This window comes from Lagenorhynchus albirostris, chromosome 1 (assembly GCF_949774975.1).
Source record: "Lagenorhynchus albirostris chromosome 1, mLagAlb1.1, whole genome shotgun sequence".
NCBI classification, from domain to species: Eukaryota; Metazoa; Chordata; class Mammalia; order Artiodactyla; family Delphinidae; genus Lagenorhynchus; species Lagenorhynchus albirostris.
Window position 1 is genome coordinate 15,744,355 of NC_083095.1, and position 16,786 is coordinate 15,761,140.

Sequence of the window (16,786 nt, forward strand, 5' to 3'; positions counted from 1 at the left end):
ATTTTTACTACCTCCTCCCTACAGTCCACTGGAGTCAGGCGGCCAGGCTTTTCCATTTTCTTGCAAAACAGGAACTTTTTGTTTACATCATGGCTGCATCATCACTTCCCTTGGCTTAAAGAAAAATCCAAATTTAAGTCATCAAGGCCTGGTTCTTGGTATGAAATGGGAGCGCAAGGGATTTTAAAAATTCTTTTCTTTCTCCATAATGTCTAGCTTTTGAGACTCTGCTCTCGAGTGACTCACAATTAATATTAGCTTCCCTTTTCTAGCTAAAATTCCCCCTTTTCCTGAAGCGTGAAAACATATTGCTCCAGGGGATAGGCCCCTCGGGCAGCAATATTTTCTAGATTTGAAAATATATCAGGAAAGGTCTCACAAAAAATTGTGTTATTGTACCTTTCTCTTGTGGGACCTTATTGAGGGCTATAAAAAGAAGCCCAAAGACTCCAGTGTCTTGAGTTTTTCCTAACAATTCCCTAATGGGAGAGCCTTGGTAGGCATTTTCTGAGTCCCAGGACATAGAAGAAAACAGTTGATAAAGCAGTTATTTTGCTACCATTTAGTAACAAGGGCTGCCAACATTGTTCTCAATGGTGAAAAATTGAAACCATTTCCAGTAAGATCAGGAACAAGACAAGGCTGCCCTCTCTCACCACTTTTATTCAACATAGTTTTGGAAGTTTTAGCCACAGCAATCAGAGAAGAAAAAGAAATAAAAGGAATCCGAATCGGAAAAGAAGAAGTAAAACTGTCACTGTTTGCAGATGACATGATACTATACATAGAGAATCCTAAAGATGCTACCAGAAAACTGCTAGAGCTCATCAATGAATTTGGCAAAGTAGCAGGATACAAAAGTAATGCACAGAAATCTCTTGCATTCCTATACATTAATGATGAAAAATCTGAAAGAGAAATTAAGGAAACACTCTCATTTACCATTGCAACAAAAAGAATAAAATACCTAGGAATAAACCCACCTAAGGAGACAAAAGACCTGTACACAGAAAACTATGACACTGATGAAAGAAATTAAAGATGATACAAATAGATGGAGAGATATACCGTGATCTTGGATTGGAAGAATCAACACTGTGAAAATGACTATACTACCCAAAGCAACCTGCAAATTCAATGCAATCCCTATCAAACTACCAACAAACTAGTTCTGTTTGTTCTACAGAACTAGGACAAAAAATTTCACAATTTGTATGGAAACACAAAAGACCCCGAATAGCCAAAACAATCTTGAGAAAGAAAAATGGAGCTGGAAGAATCAGGCCCCTGGACTTCAGACTATACTACAAAGCTACAGTAATTAAGACAGCATGGTACTGGCACAAAAGTAGATATATAGATCAATGGAACAGGATAGAAAACCCAGAGATAAACCCACACACATATGGTCAACCTTATCTTTGACAATGGAGGCGAGAATGTACAATGGAGAAAAGACAGCCTCTTCAGTGAGTGGTGCTGGGAAAACTGCACAGCTACATGTAAAAGAATGAAATTAGAACACTCCCTAACACCATACACAACAATAAACTCAAAATGGATTAAAGACCTAACTGTAAGGCCAAACACTATAAAACTCTTAGAGGAAAACGTAGGCAGAACACTCCATGACATAAATTACAGCGAGATCCTTTTTGACCCACCTCCTAGAGAAATGGACATAAAAACAAAAATAAACAAATGGGACCTAATGAAACTTAAAAGCTTTTGCACAGCAAAAGAAACCATAAACAAGATGAAAAGACAACCCTCAGAATGGGAGAAAGTATTTGCAAATGAAACAACTGACAAATGATTAATCTCCAAAATATACAAGCAGCTCATGAAGCTCAATATCAAAAAACAAACCACCCTATCCAAAAATGGGCAGAAGACCTAAATAGACTTTTCTCCAAAGAAGATATACAGATTGCCAACAAACACATGAAAGGATGCTCGGCATCCCTAATCATTAGAGATATGCAAATCAAAACTACAATGAGGTATCATCTCACACCTGTCAGAATGGCCATCATCAAAAAATCTACAAACAGTAAATGCTGGAGAGGGTGTGGAGAGAAGGAACACTCTTGCACTGTTTGTGGGAATGTAAATTGATACAGCCACTGTGGAGAATAGTATGGAGGTTCCTCAGAAAACTAAAAATAGAAGTACCATACGACCCAGCAATTCCACTACTGGGCATATACCCTGAGAAAACCATAATTCAAAAAGAGTCATGTACCAAAATGTTCATTGCAGCTCTATTTACAATAGCCAGGACATGGAAGCCACCTAAGTGTCCATCGACAGGTGAATGGATAAAGAAGATGTGGCACATATATACAATGGAATATTACTCAGCCATAAAAAGAAACGAAACTGAGCTATTTGTAGTGAGGTGGATGGACCAGAGACTGTCATTCAGAGTGAAGTAAGTCAGAAAGAGAAAAACAAATACTGTATGCTAACACATATATATGGAATCTTCAAAAAACAAAAAATGGTTCTGAAGTAGCTAGGGGCAGGACAGGAATAAAGACGCAGACATAGAGAATGGACTTGAGGACACAGGGAGGGGGAAGGGTAAGCTGGGATGAAGTGAGAGAGTGGCATGGACATATATACACTACCAAATGTAAAATAGATAGCTAGTGGGAAGCAGCTGCATAGCACAGGGAGATCAGCTTGGTGTTTTGTGTCCACCTAGAGGGGTGGGATAGGGAGGGTGGGAGGGAGATGCAAGAAGGAGGAGATGTGAGGATGTATGTGTATGTATAGCTGATTCACTTTGTTATACAGCAGAAACTAACACACCATTGTAAGGCAATTATACTCCAATAAAGATGTTAAAAAAAAAGTAACAAGGGCTGCTAATTTCATAAGCTAGAGCTGTCCCCATTGTCCTTTCCTTCAGACCTCTTCAGTCCTATTTCTTCAACAATGTTAGTCTGTAACTTACATCACCTTCACCTTCACTTCCATGTGCACTTCCACATTCCATTAGGACCCTAATGGAACCCTTTGGGGTTCAAGAAAGGAAAAAATATCTGACTCAGACTGATTTACAGAATAAGCTGGCTGATGTGGTTCACATAATTGCCATGTGTGGAGAATCATTATCTCAGAAGAACCAGCTCCAGTGCTCTGATTCCCTGAGTTCTTTCTTCCGTATGTTGGCTATTTCATGACCACAAAATGGCCACGGAAATTCCAGGAAGCTCATCGTCATTTGACATCATCCAGAGTGAAACAAAGAGCCTTTGTCCCAGCATTTTAAGCAGGTTAAGCCACCTGGACACCACTGAACCAATCATAGTTCCAGGGAATTGATCTATTTTGATTGGCTTAACTTAAGTACGTGCTCCACTCCTAAGAAACCACGTGGATTTTGAAGAGAATGTCGACCTGATGCACAGGACTCTGGGTCATTAGCTGGCTTCTAGTCAGTCTTGTCAATGAGCCCTGGCCCCAGGATAATCAGGGAGGCAGCGAAGAATAACTGAGGTTCAAAGAACCACTGAAAGCTTAGATAATGTCATTGTCAACTGTGATCGTTAGAGACTGGAAATCAAAGGTCCCTCCTCCATTTTCTTAACATCATGTAAACCTCCCTGATTCTGGTGTGAACCTGAAAAAGGACAGCCCAGTAATGACTGAGATGGAATTTCCTATAGCTTGGTGGTATGTGGGCTGGGAGTTACGTATTTTTTTTGTAGCACTGAGTCAGTGAATAGAGGCAGTCATGGCACTGTATAGTCTGCAACAAAATTTAGTCCATATATGAACAGCTGACTAAAAATTTAAGGGAAGAACAACCTAAAAAAAAATTTTCATGAGCACAGAATGATAGATGTTAATCAATATAATACCTATTTTTACCAATTTAAAATGAATGTCATTGAAAATATTTGTTTCTATTTTACTTTAACAAATGTAAGAAATATTAATAAAATCTTTCTTAAAACTATTTCTCCGTAACCTCATTTTCCCATATAATCTTAAAGTTTTTCAACTGGAAGTACAAATAGTTCCAAGGGTTTCAGAAACTGAACTCTGAGGTTAGGACAAAGGGTGAAATTGTACCATTTTTAGTTCATTCCGTTAAAGAACTTTATTCACTTAACAAACAATTCCGATTACCAGTGAGAACACCCTTAATAATAGTCCTTTTAGGAGTCAGAACAAGATTTGTAGAGCAAGAATCTCTGCTTATTCCAGACCCTGATTTGGCTTGGCAATTCTTTCATCCAAGGGGAACTGGATGAGTGTTGAAAAGCATTAGGTCTTTCTGTCCCATAGTCTTTCTTTCTTTTTTCAAAAAATAAATTTATTTAATTTTGTCTGCGTTGGGTCTTCGCTGCTGCGCGTGGGCTTTCTCCAGTTGTCTCGAGTGGGGGCTACTCTTTGTTGCAGTGCGTGGGCTCTAGGCCGCTGGCTCAGCAGTTGTGGCTCGCGGGCTCTAGAGTGCAGGCTCAGCAGTGTGGCACACGGGTTCAGTTGCTCCGCGGCATGTGGGATCTTCCCGGACCAGGACTCGAACCCATGTCCCCTGCATTGGCAGGTGGATTCTTAACCACTGCGCCACCAGGGAAGTCCCTGTCCCATAGTCTTTTTGAACATAGGGTGTCACATGCTCCTTTCTTGGGTGAACTGCCAGAGAAGCACGGAAGGCATTGCCCCAAAGATTCAAAACAGATTTCCTTAGCATCAGCGAGTGTCACTTCCATGAATGGGTGAGTGGTATGACAGAGGATTTTTTTTTGTTATTTTTATATATATATATATATATATATATGTATGTATATATATATAAACATCTTTATTGGAGTATAATTGCTTTACAATGGTGTGTTAGTTTCTGCTTTATAACAAAGTGAATCAGCTATACATATATCCCTGGATCTCCTCCCTCTTGTGTCTCCCTCCCACCTTCCCTGTCCCACCCCTGTTATATATATTTTTAAAACACTAATAAAACTTAACAGAGCTGGCACTTATCATGCACACGCTTCTAAGGTTGCCGGTACGCCACTCTGTGGCATTCCTACAGAGGCACTTTTTAGTCCATTATCTCAATTCTTTGATTTGATCCATTTAACTATCAAAAGAAAACAGGGTTTCCAAGTTAATCTATTTGTTAGTAAGTGTCAGTAGTCTTAGAAGCAAGATCAGAAATTTTACAATAATTTTGAAAAGGATTCTTTTAGAAGGATGTTTACAAGTTCAATCACATTTCCAAGAAGGACTGATGAAATGCTGAGAACTGAAGTTAGTATTTTTCATATCATGGGCAAGTCCAGTCATTGCAGAACAAGATTTCTTGATTGTATTTGATTTTGAAATTAACTGAACACACATTTCCTAGATAATGAAATTTGTATTTTTATTTAAAAGTTTGCACTGAACAATGACATGCAGACTTCCCTAGCCCATTTCTGTATTGGCTTGCTTTTTGAACACCTAATTACAACATTATTTGAGGAATCATAACCTATTTTTTAAATGTGTAAAAACCCACTGGTGCTTCATAAAGAGCTTAAGAAAATTTTAGGCAGAAGAAAAGTAGATTATAAGCCATTAATGTGTTTAATGATATGCAAATGGTGTTAAACTAGAAGATGATTGTATTACTGTTCTTTGGGGAAGAACAGATTTAAACAATTCAAAATAACAGATGGAAGTTTTTAGTGCTGAGATCTAACAGTAATAAATTAGAAATGAAAGTCATACGTGTATTGAATTACATCTTGACTTTCATAGATTATAATTTCATCACAGTAGACAAAATTGCAAACTGCTTACAGCTCATATGTTTTATGTTTCTCTTCATGTGAAAGGTGGCCAGTACTTTCTTCCGTGGGTAAGTTAGCTGAATTAGAACAAGTCATCAGTGTTATACCCACGATCCTGCAGAAATTATATGATTTAGCCTACGTTCTCTCACATGTAGACTGACCAATTTAACCGAATGGAAAAAAAAAAAATTAGAATGACATAGGGAGTTTAAACCAAGTGAAATTATCTGATGGTTACTGAGCTTTCTAGAAAGCAGAGAAATAAATAATGCAAACTGAATTTCAGCAGTTGCCCCTATTCATTTCCAATTCATAGGGAATCTTTCTTGTTTCTTGGATGGAAAAATGTCATTCTAAGCTCCTCTTTGCTTCTGGGGGGTGGCAGCTAGCCGTGAACTACAGGGTCCTGAATAGAACACGATCAACACCTAGTGGCCACAGACAAGTCTTGAGTGTGATTTTTCTTGGCCAGCAACAAATGATGTCGTAAGAAAAGGATCTTTGGAAAAGAAGAGGAATCTTAGCTCCCACATCACTTTTCCCTCACCCAGGTTTGACCCGATGCTGCCATTGCCACCTTATTCCTGCAAACAAGGGGCATTCAACTAACGCAACTAACAAATGCTACCATCACACTGTCGTGATGGGTAAGCTGTATGAAATGTGAAAGAATAAAAGAAATAATAGGGGTCAAAAATTTTTTTTTTAACTTGAATTGAATCAAGTGTTTATACCATGAACGAAGAATAAAACAGGACATCCCTGCTTTCGTTTAAATTAACCTTATGTTATTTTCGCCCCAGGACATGTAAATAAAACATCTCAGTCAGAACTAGATTTTTCCAGAATAGTAGAGCAATGGAAACAATGCAGATACAAGTTTTCTTACCATGGCTTCCTTGGCAGCCACTTCTGGTTGAAGGAGAAAGAAGGGAGGAGGGAAGGGGAGGGAAGAATCTCAACAGTGTCTCCCAGCTGCTGACTCAGTAAACAAGAAAATAAAACACTCATGTGTGCATTATTTCAGAAGGCAAAGAGGTCATATGTGTTTTACTTGTTGCTATTAGACATCTTGCAAAAGAGTACAAACATAGGTTAAAAGGTCCCAAGGAATTTTTGTTTGTTTGTTTTTGTGAGGTGAGGCAGGTTGTTGGAGTCTATGAGTATGTGTTCTTTGTGTGTTGTAGCATCTATTGGATGAACAGACTTCTGATTCACAGCAGAGTCACCTGATGGACCTAGACAAAGAAGTCTCTAATCACAAAGGCCTTCACAGGTCAGGGTGTTATTGTAGCTGATGTGTTTCCATAGCAACCTGTGGATGGGTTTCACCAGAAGAGAGGCCCACGTGTAAATGACAGAATGATGACAGTGATGTCTGGGCAAAAAAGAAGCCCAGGGCAAGATAAACATGTTTTAAACAGAAATGTCTACAAGCTATGCATCACAAAGTCTATTTAAAAGTAGGTACTGTCTAGTTAAAAACAGGCGAAGTCAACAGAAGCAATTGGTAAATAATTATGTATTTGATCATAACATTAAGGATTGGAAATATAATTTCTTGGGGAGAACATTTAGCTTAAATTAAAAAGAGAAAAGGGAATAAATCAGGTCGGAGAGACAAATTTTCTCAGGATGCTCCTAGGGAAGTGATGCTATGTAATTTGAACAAAATGAGGTGATTTTTTTTATGTCTTTTAACTTCTTCACCCATGAAGCTTCTCCCAGACTAGGTAGAGAAAAGGGAGGTTTTAAACAGCTCTTCTCAGTCTCTTCACTGACCTATCAAGATGTCTAATTGAGTTCATTCAAATAAAAAATAACATTCTGAATAAAGAACAAAAGGTCAAAAACTTAAATTAAAAATGGATCTCTACCTGTTTATGGTGATGTACATAGCATGTGTCTCCTCAGAAATGTGAACTCCTAGAAGCAGGCACTATTGAGGATGTGGAAGCAACAATAAAGGGCCTTAAGTTACCATAATGGACTTGTTGAACCATCTGGGAGAAGTAACCATAGCAGTGGTGTGTGAGAGCCAGCCCCTACTAGCTCACGCTGCTATATTCCTATGCTCAGAGTGCCTCCAGGGACTGTTCTGTCTTGTGGGTAGCTATCCACTAATCATGATGAAGATGAGAATAACTGATAATAAGAAACATTTAGAAAACTCATCATAGTTTACAAAGTGTTTTCACATCTACTTGTTAAAAGCAAGTGATGCTACTCTCCCTGCTGTTTATAGAAACTGAGCCTTAGGGAGAGCTGAACATTTTTTGAGATCAAACGGTTCATAAGTGGATAACTGCTGGTGTTCTAATCTAGGTCTTCTGACAAAGGTGTCCCAGGTAATAATAGCTACAAGGTCTTATTCCTTCCAGAAATCCTTTTAGTTTAATGGAGAACTGTAATCAGGAACCTATAAAGCCGTTCAAGACTAAAGGATTAACTTCCCAATGTTGGGATTGTCCATAATTTTAGATCATGTCTAGAGTGCTTTACCCTAAACCATATGAGCATCCTCCTAATGTGGGTTCTCCATGGTTGGCCCTGCTTATAGATTTTGGCGGCCTGGTTCATTTTGGAACTTACATGTTAGATCAATGGTTTTGCTGTTACTTACTAAATAGAACGTTCTTACTAAGGGGGCCACAAATTTGTATCTGCCACATCTCTTGATATAACCAACTGAGGTCAAGTTCTAACCAGTTCTCTGTAACAGATCAGCTTAATTGCTATCTATATGACTTATTTTATTTCCAGAGGTATTAATTTATGAAATAATTCTCCTTTTCCTCCTTATTCTTATCTTAAATCCAATGATTATCTTGAACAACTCTCCATGTATATATGCCTTTTGCATCCCTAAAGAAAGAAATGGTAGAAATGTCAAAAAAAACCCAAAAAATAAACGCATGAAGGAGGAATAGCAACTCTGGAGGGAAGTCGGGGTTTCTGGGCTCAAGATGTGGCTCTGCTTCCAACGAACTGTGTGACCTCAGACAAGACAATCTGCATCTGAGTTTCCAATGTGGGCAAAATTGTTCCTGATCTTTTACTTTCACACGTATTCAATGTAGGTGCTGCCAATAATTTATCAGGAAAGAATCGAACAGCCCAAACTATTTTAGTTCCTTTTCGTTTCATTGGTGTATCTTTAGCCTTTAAGTATGTATAAGTGTATCTCAGGGTGCCCAGACTCAATCTATTAATTCTCCAGAAACTTTATGATGAGAAAAGTGCAAAGAGCAGAGAAAGCACATAGGGCCTCAAAGCAAGGTGGTTTTCTCTTGTGCACCCAAACTGTCATGGACAACTTTAATAGAAAATGGAGTCGGTTTGTGCACTAACTGAGTTTTTTCAATGTATATCTAGAAATTCATTATTTGTCTTTTTTGTTATCAGATTTTTGTTTTCTAATATGAGGGCACAAATGATACCAAGACATTTACTATCTGATCAATTTTGGGGACTGGAAGGAACAGATAGTAAAGAGAAGGGAGAGAAGGAGAAAAGGAGAATAGGAGGATAAAAACATCTTCGAAAATCTTAAAAAATACTTTGGTTAAGAAAAATGTTTACCTGATGCCTACTTAAAACTAGGCGGAGTAATTTCTGTAATAAGAAAATATAAATATAAAAGAATATATTATATCAAGATTCTCTAAATACTCTAAACCCCCAAAGAAGTCTCTGAATGTAAGATTTAATATAATAAATGTCTTTTTTGTTTATAGTATATCTTTTTGTCTAAACATTAAACTTCTAATACTGTACTCAACAGCAAATTTTGAAAGAATCAAAATTTTAAAAATTGTGATTTTAAAGAAAGTAAAAAGTTCTCTGATTAACTGAAAGAACTTTCACAAAGCTCATGTCCTTTATATCATGGATGAGGCCTTCAGACTCTCACTCAGAGACTATTTACTTTTATTTTATAAAGAACACTTACAAGCTCAGTGGCTATGTTTCCAAACTTCAAAAGGCTTATGAGATCATTTCTGTTGTAACCCCAGTACTTACCACAAAACCTAGCACATAGAGTGGGCTCAATAAATGTTTGTTATCTAATGAGAAGATTAGAAGCAGTATTTAGTAGTTGGTGTTGTTGGCTGGGAGAAATGATAGCCTGAGATCCATAGAAAGAGTGAGAAAAATCACAACAACCAGACACGAAGCTCACCAATTTAAAAACAGACGGTCCAGTACATCTTACTGGACTGAGCGATTAGAGCACAGATGCAAAAGCAATTGCCATTCTACAGTGATGACCCTGAGTCATTAGGAATATATTCAATTTTGTTTCATTCTTGTTTAATAAAAGTCAGGGAGCTATAGAGCACACGTTTGAAATATTTCCATCGGAGAGGATTAAAATAGTCCCTCAGTGGGAACATTTACTCCCCTCTCATGCTGAGATTTCCTTTTGAAAATATAATCTTGATGGTATAATATTGCATAACTTTAAAAAATTAGACCTTGGTTCTATTCCAGGATGTCTAATTCCACAGTATCTTTTGTAGACATAGAAAGTATGCTTTTTCCTTGTCCTTTTGATTTATTAAGCTTCTTAGTAAAGACTCTGAATACATTCCACATATCCGATCTTCCTGTTTCAGTTACGAAACAGTACAGAATTGGATCAGCAACACAATTTAAACTTGTTAATGCAACTGTGATTCTATAGATTTTATAACTCTGCTTCCCAGGCTTGTTATGGTCAAACATACGTTCATCTAAGCTCACATCATGCTCTAAAACGCTGCGAATCAGCAACATCACATGAAAGGGGGTAAAACACAAGATAAAAGTCAACGTGATGCTCACAAGTAGTTTTATGATTCTCTTCTTTTCACTGTTTTCTGTAGCTTGATTTTGCTGCACAGCTTTGTAGACTTTCTGGTTGCAAGCCATTATGATGACCAAAGGTATCATATAGCCTACACACGTCCTAGCAAAGTTAAACCGGATTTGCCATTTCTCCAAAGGATATTTGTCATAGCATAAAGTAAAGTTAGACTTTGTGGCATCACAATATTCAACAGCTGTTTCATCTTCCCACAGAATGACAGCATTGAAGATGGTTTCCAATATCCAGATGAAAAGGCTCACCATGAATGCACATCTTCTTGACCTAAGAAAAGAAAACTTCAAAGGGTAGACAACTGCTAAATACCGATCAATCGCGATGCAGGTGAGGAAAGCTGTGCTACTGTAAAAGTTCATGTACATGAAGAAGGCACTCCCTTTGCACAGGGCAGGAGAGAATGTCCAGTTGTCTTTATTCCAAGTATAATCAATCCATAGAGGGAGAGTTAAGGCATACAGCAGATCCGATAAGGATAAACTGAAGAGGTAAATGCCTAATTCATTTTCCTTCTTTGCTTGCAGAAAAGACACACATAGAGAACCGATGTTGGCTGGAATGCTGACTATTGTCACAAAGATGTAAACAACTGGAAACAAATAGTGATCCAAGTCATGCTGTTCTTCAATACATGTGCTGTTCATGTTTTCTTTTTTATGTGCTGATTATATGCGTTCTTAGATGGTAAGTACCAAGATAAGTCTTGTCTCTTGGTAGTTTGTTTTCAACACCTAACTCTCTTTCACTAAGATTTCTTCAGGTGTCCTTTGCTTTCAAAAGTTCTGATGGATTCATCAATGGTCTTAAAGGATGAGTGGAGATCAAATTTCACACAGGTATCGATGGCTGGAAGTCAGGATCCAGGTTCCCGGCAGTTACTAAAGTGATCAGTGATTTTAATGTGCAGAAGTCCATGTGCTTATTCTCACAGCCTGCTGATGAAGAACCCTGGAGGATTCGCCACATTATCCATCAGTTTTCATAGAATGCTGTCTTCAGTTTGGTTTTCTTCGTGAAACTCAGAGGAGATTGGTGCGAACGTGAATATAGAAGGCTTTATTTTCACAAAGGTTGACATCTCTTTTTAAAATGGCTTCATTTCTGTAATGAAAGACAAACTAGAATAGTTTGGGTGCTTAAAAGAGACATCATGAGTTTTGAAACAATCTTATTTTATTTAATTTATTGAGGATATCAAAATGCATGAAATTGCATACAATGAAGGTGTTTAAAAAGGGAAAATTGTCTAATTGACTTCAGTAAATGAAATCAGGCTGAGATATTTGACCTTTTTCAAATAAGAATTATCCAAGGGATGCCAGGTTAGAGGGAATTATATTGCTCACTAGACACAATCTAAGCACGCAAAACTAAAGTTAAAAGTCATTTTAGAAGCTAATTTAAAAAAAAGATGGCGGATTCAATTATTTGTTTGTAATCAGTAAATGCATTTGAGTGTATGGTAAACTGTATGATTATAGGATTTCAATTTTTTTATTTCGTGTGCAATCTATGTATAAGGCACTTATTTGCAAAATATGCTTATTAGCCAAGAAAAAATTGTCACAAGAAGTTTGATAAAGTGAAGCACTTGAAAATATAGCAGTTTGCTGAAACTTCGTAAATAATTAGACAACACTACCTCATTTGTTTCTCCTTTGCTTTCTTTGTGGGCTGATTTACGTTATCTTTCTCGTACTCTTGTGAAAGAGAGGGCAGAATGTGCTCCATTCTGGGTAAGATCTGTGGTCATCAGTTTCTACATTTATACCTGATTGTTTACTAGGTTAGCTTTCTAAAAATGTCTGATGTACATCCACGTAGGAACAGAGAATCCATCCTTCTCTCCATATTGGAATAGAGAAATACTAGCTTTATTCCTCTGCTAGTGAGTCCTGTTAGTGCTTTGGGTGATTTATCTGAGGGGAATCTTCACAGAAAGCTTTGTAGAGTCACCATGTAGGGGGAGGAAGACATGTCCTCTTCCTGTGTGCTGTGAGGCCTACAGGACCTCAAAACCGTCCCTTTCCAAGTGTCGACGCGCCCTTAGCACAAAAGAGACCTGCCACCACAAGGCACCAGTATTCTGCTGGGAGAGTAAACCATATCCAGAGCCCATAGGATATGTCACTCTTAACACAAAATGGAGCACTAAAATTCCTGAAATCACCTAATTTTTCCACACCTAAAAATATGAATAAACAGCCTTTTATTTTTTAAATTTTTATTGGAATATAGTTGATTTACAAATGTTGTGTTAGTTTCAGGTGTACAGCAAAGTGAATCAGTTATACGCATACGTATAGCCACTCTTTTTTTTTTTTAAGATTCTTTTCCCGTATAGGCCATTACAGAGTATTGAGTGGAGTTCCCTGTGCTATACAGCAGGTTTTTGTTAGTTATCTATTTTATATATAGTAGTGTTTATATGTCAATCCCAATCTCCCAATTTATCTCTCCCCCTCTTAAACAGCCTTTAAATAAATAGGGAAACCTTCCAGAGAGGAAAAAAAGGAAGCAGGAGCTAAGATCAGAGAGGTAAGTGAGCAGTATAGCTCTGGGTACCCTAAGGCATACGTGGATCTGGAGGAACTAACTAGAGCTTTGACTGCAGAGAACAAGTGACAGAGCATGGACCAGTGACAGAGCATGGGCCAGTGGCAGGGCATGGGCCAGTGGCAGGGCATGGACCAGTGGCAGGGCATGGACCAGTGGCAGGGCATGGGCCAGTGGCAGAGCATGGACCAGTGACAGAGCATGGGCCAGTGACAGGGCATGGGCCAGTGGCAGAGGCATGGGCCAGTGACAGAGCATGGACCAGTGGCAGGGCATGGGCCAGTGGCAGGGCATGGGCCCACACAGGTAGCATGGGTTCCTCGACATCCCACTCATGCTGGGATCCAGGAGCCTCAGCCATCAAAATAAACAAAATAACAAACTTTACAGATATTTGCAGACAGACAGCAGGGAACGTTGGCAAATTCCCTGTCTTACCTTTGTTTCTGTGAGGAGCTATCATAAAAAAAACAATCCCTGAGTACTCATGGCCTCTGGCTGGTCCTCACTTGGGAATGGGTTCTGAGTCTATACTATTAATCTGGTTCCATAAACTTCAGGCCAATAGTGAATTAATATTGGATCTATGTGCTCAACTTCACTAGTCGTCAGAAATCTACAAACTAAAACCACAGAGGGATACAACTACACACCCACCAGAATAAACGGAATGAAAAAAGATAGCAAATACCAAGTCTTAGTGAGGATGTAGAACACCTGGAACTCTCATATACTGTTGGCTAGAAAACTGTTTGGCTCTTATGCAAATCATATGGTTCAGCAACTCTACTTCTAGGTATATGCTCAATAGAAATACATCCATGTGGTTCCCAAAAGACGTGTGGTAGAATTAGAATGTTCACAGTAGCACTATTTGTAATATCCCCCAACTGGAATGCCTATTAGCGTTAAGAGAGGTAAATAGATTGTGCTATATTAACACAATGAAATCTATACATTAATGAAAATGAACAAATTATTGTTACATGCAATAACATGGTTGAGGCTCAGAAACAATGCAGAGGGATAGAAAAAGGCAGGCAGAAAGGGTACATATTATCTGATGAAGAACCAGGTAGTGTTAATCTATGCTGTCAGAAATCAGGGTAGCAATCCATTTACTGAGGGCTTTCTGTGTGCTGGACTCCATATAAAATGGCGTGCATATTTATTATAATTTATGTTTTATTGTAACTCTGTGCTGTTTATTACAATCCTATATTACAAAGAAGAATTGAGCCACATATTAGGCAATTAGCCCCATATTGCCTGTCTGATCTTGGTAGAACTTGGCTGCAATCCTAGGTTTAACTCTAAAGCCTCTTGACTCAACTATTTTGTCTTCTGCCTTTTACATAAAAATGCCTTAGATGTCTGAGGTATTTTTGCTACGACACAGACTAGCTTTGTTGAAAAGGAAGAGAATATTTTCTACTTTCCTCCTAAATAGTAGCACTGATGGATTCGTACAGGTCTTTCAACTCTAATGGCTCTTCTAATTAAAGAAAACAACGTGAATGAAAATTTCTGCAAACTAGATATAAAATAATCAACCCTACATTTTCTAAAAGATGTCACTTTTATGTTCTCTATTAAACTGTGTGGACTTCAAATAAACTTGTGAGAATCATCACCTTACATCATGTCTCACACTCTGACAATGTGTCCTTATGTTTCCGTATATCTGTCAACACATTTTCTTTGGAAGGTTAAACACGTTCCTTTTCAGTAATTTATATAATGGATAAGGCAACATTTTATTTAGGCTTTTATTTTTCCTGTACTTGATTTTAGAAACAGATGGCTAAAAAGGAGCAAATATCCTGCTACCACGGGGAGGGCGGGAGCGGGGTGGGAGTGGGGGGAAGATCTCCCAGTTTTTTGAGTCAGGAGGCTGAATTTTGAAGGGTCTATTGTTTAGATCAGGAATCATCTGTGAATTGGTTTAAAGCCGAAATTAATTATCTTTCACCACTCACAATGTGGTAATAAAAAAATGTAAATAAGACCAACTGGAAGTGGGAAAACCATCATGCATTCCCGTTCTTCTCAACAAAGCCCACCTACATTGTTGCAAACAACTATGTAGAATGTCATATTAAATATTTAGTTATAAAAAACAGAGAAAGAGGGCTTCCCTGGTGGTGCAGTGGTTGAGAGTCCGCCTGCCGATGCAGGGGACACGGGTTCGTGCCCTGGTCCGGGGGGATCCCACATACCGCGGGGCGGCTGGGCCCGTGAGCCATGGCCGCTGAGCCTGCGCGTCCGGAGCCTGTGCTCCGCAACGGGAGAGGCCACAACAGTGAGAGGCCTGCGTACCGCAAAAAAACAAAAAAAAAACAAACAAAAAAGAAAACAGAGAAAGAGGAGTCAGATGGCTGTTATCTTTGGCGGGGGTGGTGGTGGTGGTGGTGGTGGTGGTGGTGGGTGAGTAATGACAGGAAGAGGGCACCAGCAGGACTTCTGAGAATTGGGTAATGTTTTGTTTCTTGATATGAGTGTTGATTCCATGAACAAGTTCAGTTTGTAAAAATGAATCATGCTGTACACCTAGGATATGTTCCTTTTTGCTGCATGCAGATTATATTGCAATTAAGGTTAAAAAGTGAAATCAAAAGGCTATGTGAGATGAGATGTAAAGAATCTTGACAACTAACATCTGAATAACCTGCAGATACAGCATATATGTCTCCCTAAGAAATGGTATGATTTCACTTCTTTCCTCACATATAAAAAGTAATTTATAGAAACACAACAAAACAAACAATAAACAACTTAAATTATCTGAAAATAAATTCACCCATAATAAAAGTTTACCATATGAAAGAATAAGTATTCTAGGCATGTGGAAGAAGTAAATACAAGCCATGCCTTGAGGGAAGCTCCCTCAACCCAGGCTTTAAAGAGTTCTCACAGATCTTGTTCTAACAAGTATAGACTGATTAAAACCCCCCAACCCCAAACACACTCGATTTTAAAAATAGATGGATAAAAAGAACAAATATCCTGCTACCACACTAGAAGAAAACACACACACTTACACACATACAGAAATTAGCTTCTATGTGTGAGATTCAGCAAAAGCAAGAAAGAAGAGTACTAGAACCACAAAAGCTTTAGAGATAAAATTAATAGATATATAACACAAAACAAGTATGTTTAATACATGTAAAGAAATAAGAGAAGGAATCTGAACACATGAGTAAGGCTCAAGAGACTAAAAGATGACTGGGCATATTTTTTAAAAGATTGAAATAGACCTTTCAGAAATTAAAAAATACAGTAATATAAAATTAAAAATTAACACAGGGACGAACCGACTGCCTAGCTCCAGCTGAAGAGAAAATTAGTATATTGTAAGACAGAGCTAAAGAAATAACACAAAATTATCAGAGTGCTAAAGAGACAGGAAAATACCACAGAGACATGGAGGATAAAGTGAAAAGGTCAGCGTATGTATAATTAAAGTTCACAAGGACAGAAGACAGAAAGTAGGGGAGAGGCAATGTTAGAAAATATGCTGACTGAGAGATGTCTGAAAGTGATGAAGGACATGGCATCCTCA

General features: G+C 38.2%; 1 protein-coding gene across 1 annotated transcript; it reads right to left on the bottom strand.

Moving 5' to 3' along the window:
- Positions 1–10,283: 10,283 nt before the first annotated feature.
- GPR65 (G protein-coupled receptor 65) lies at positions 10,284–11,309 on the bottom strand. Its single transcript, XM_060166050.1, has one exon. The coding sequence runs from the start codon at positions 11,307–11,309 to the stop codon at positions 10,284–10,286; it is 1,026 nt and encodes a 341-aa protein (XP_060022033.1).
- Between the last annotated feature and the right edge of the window lie 5,477 nt (positions 11,310–16,786).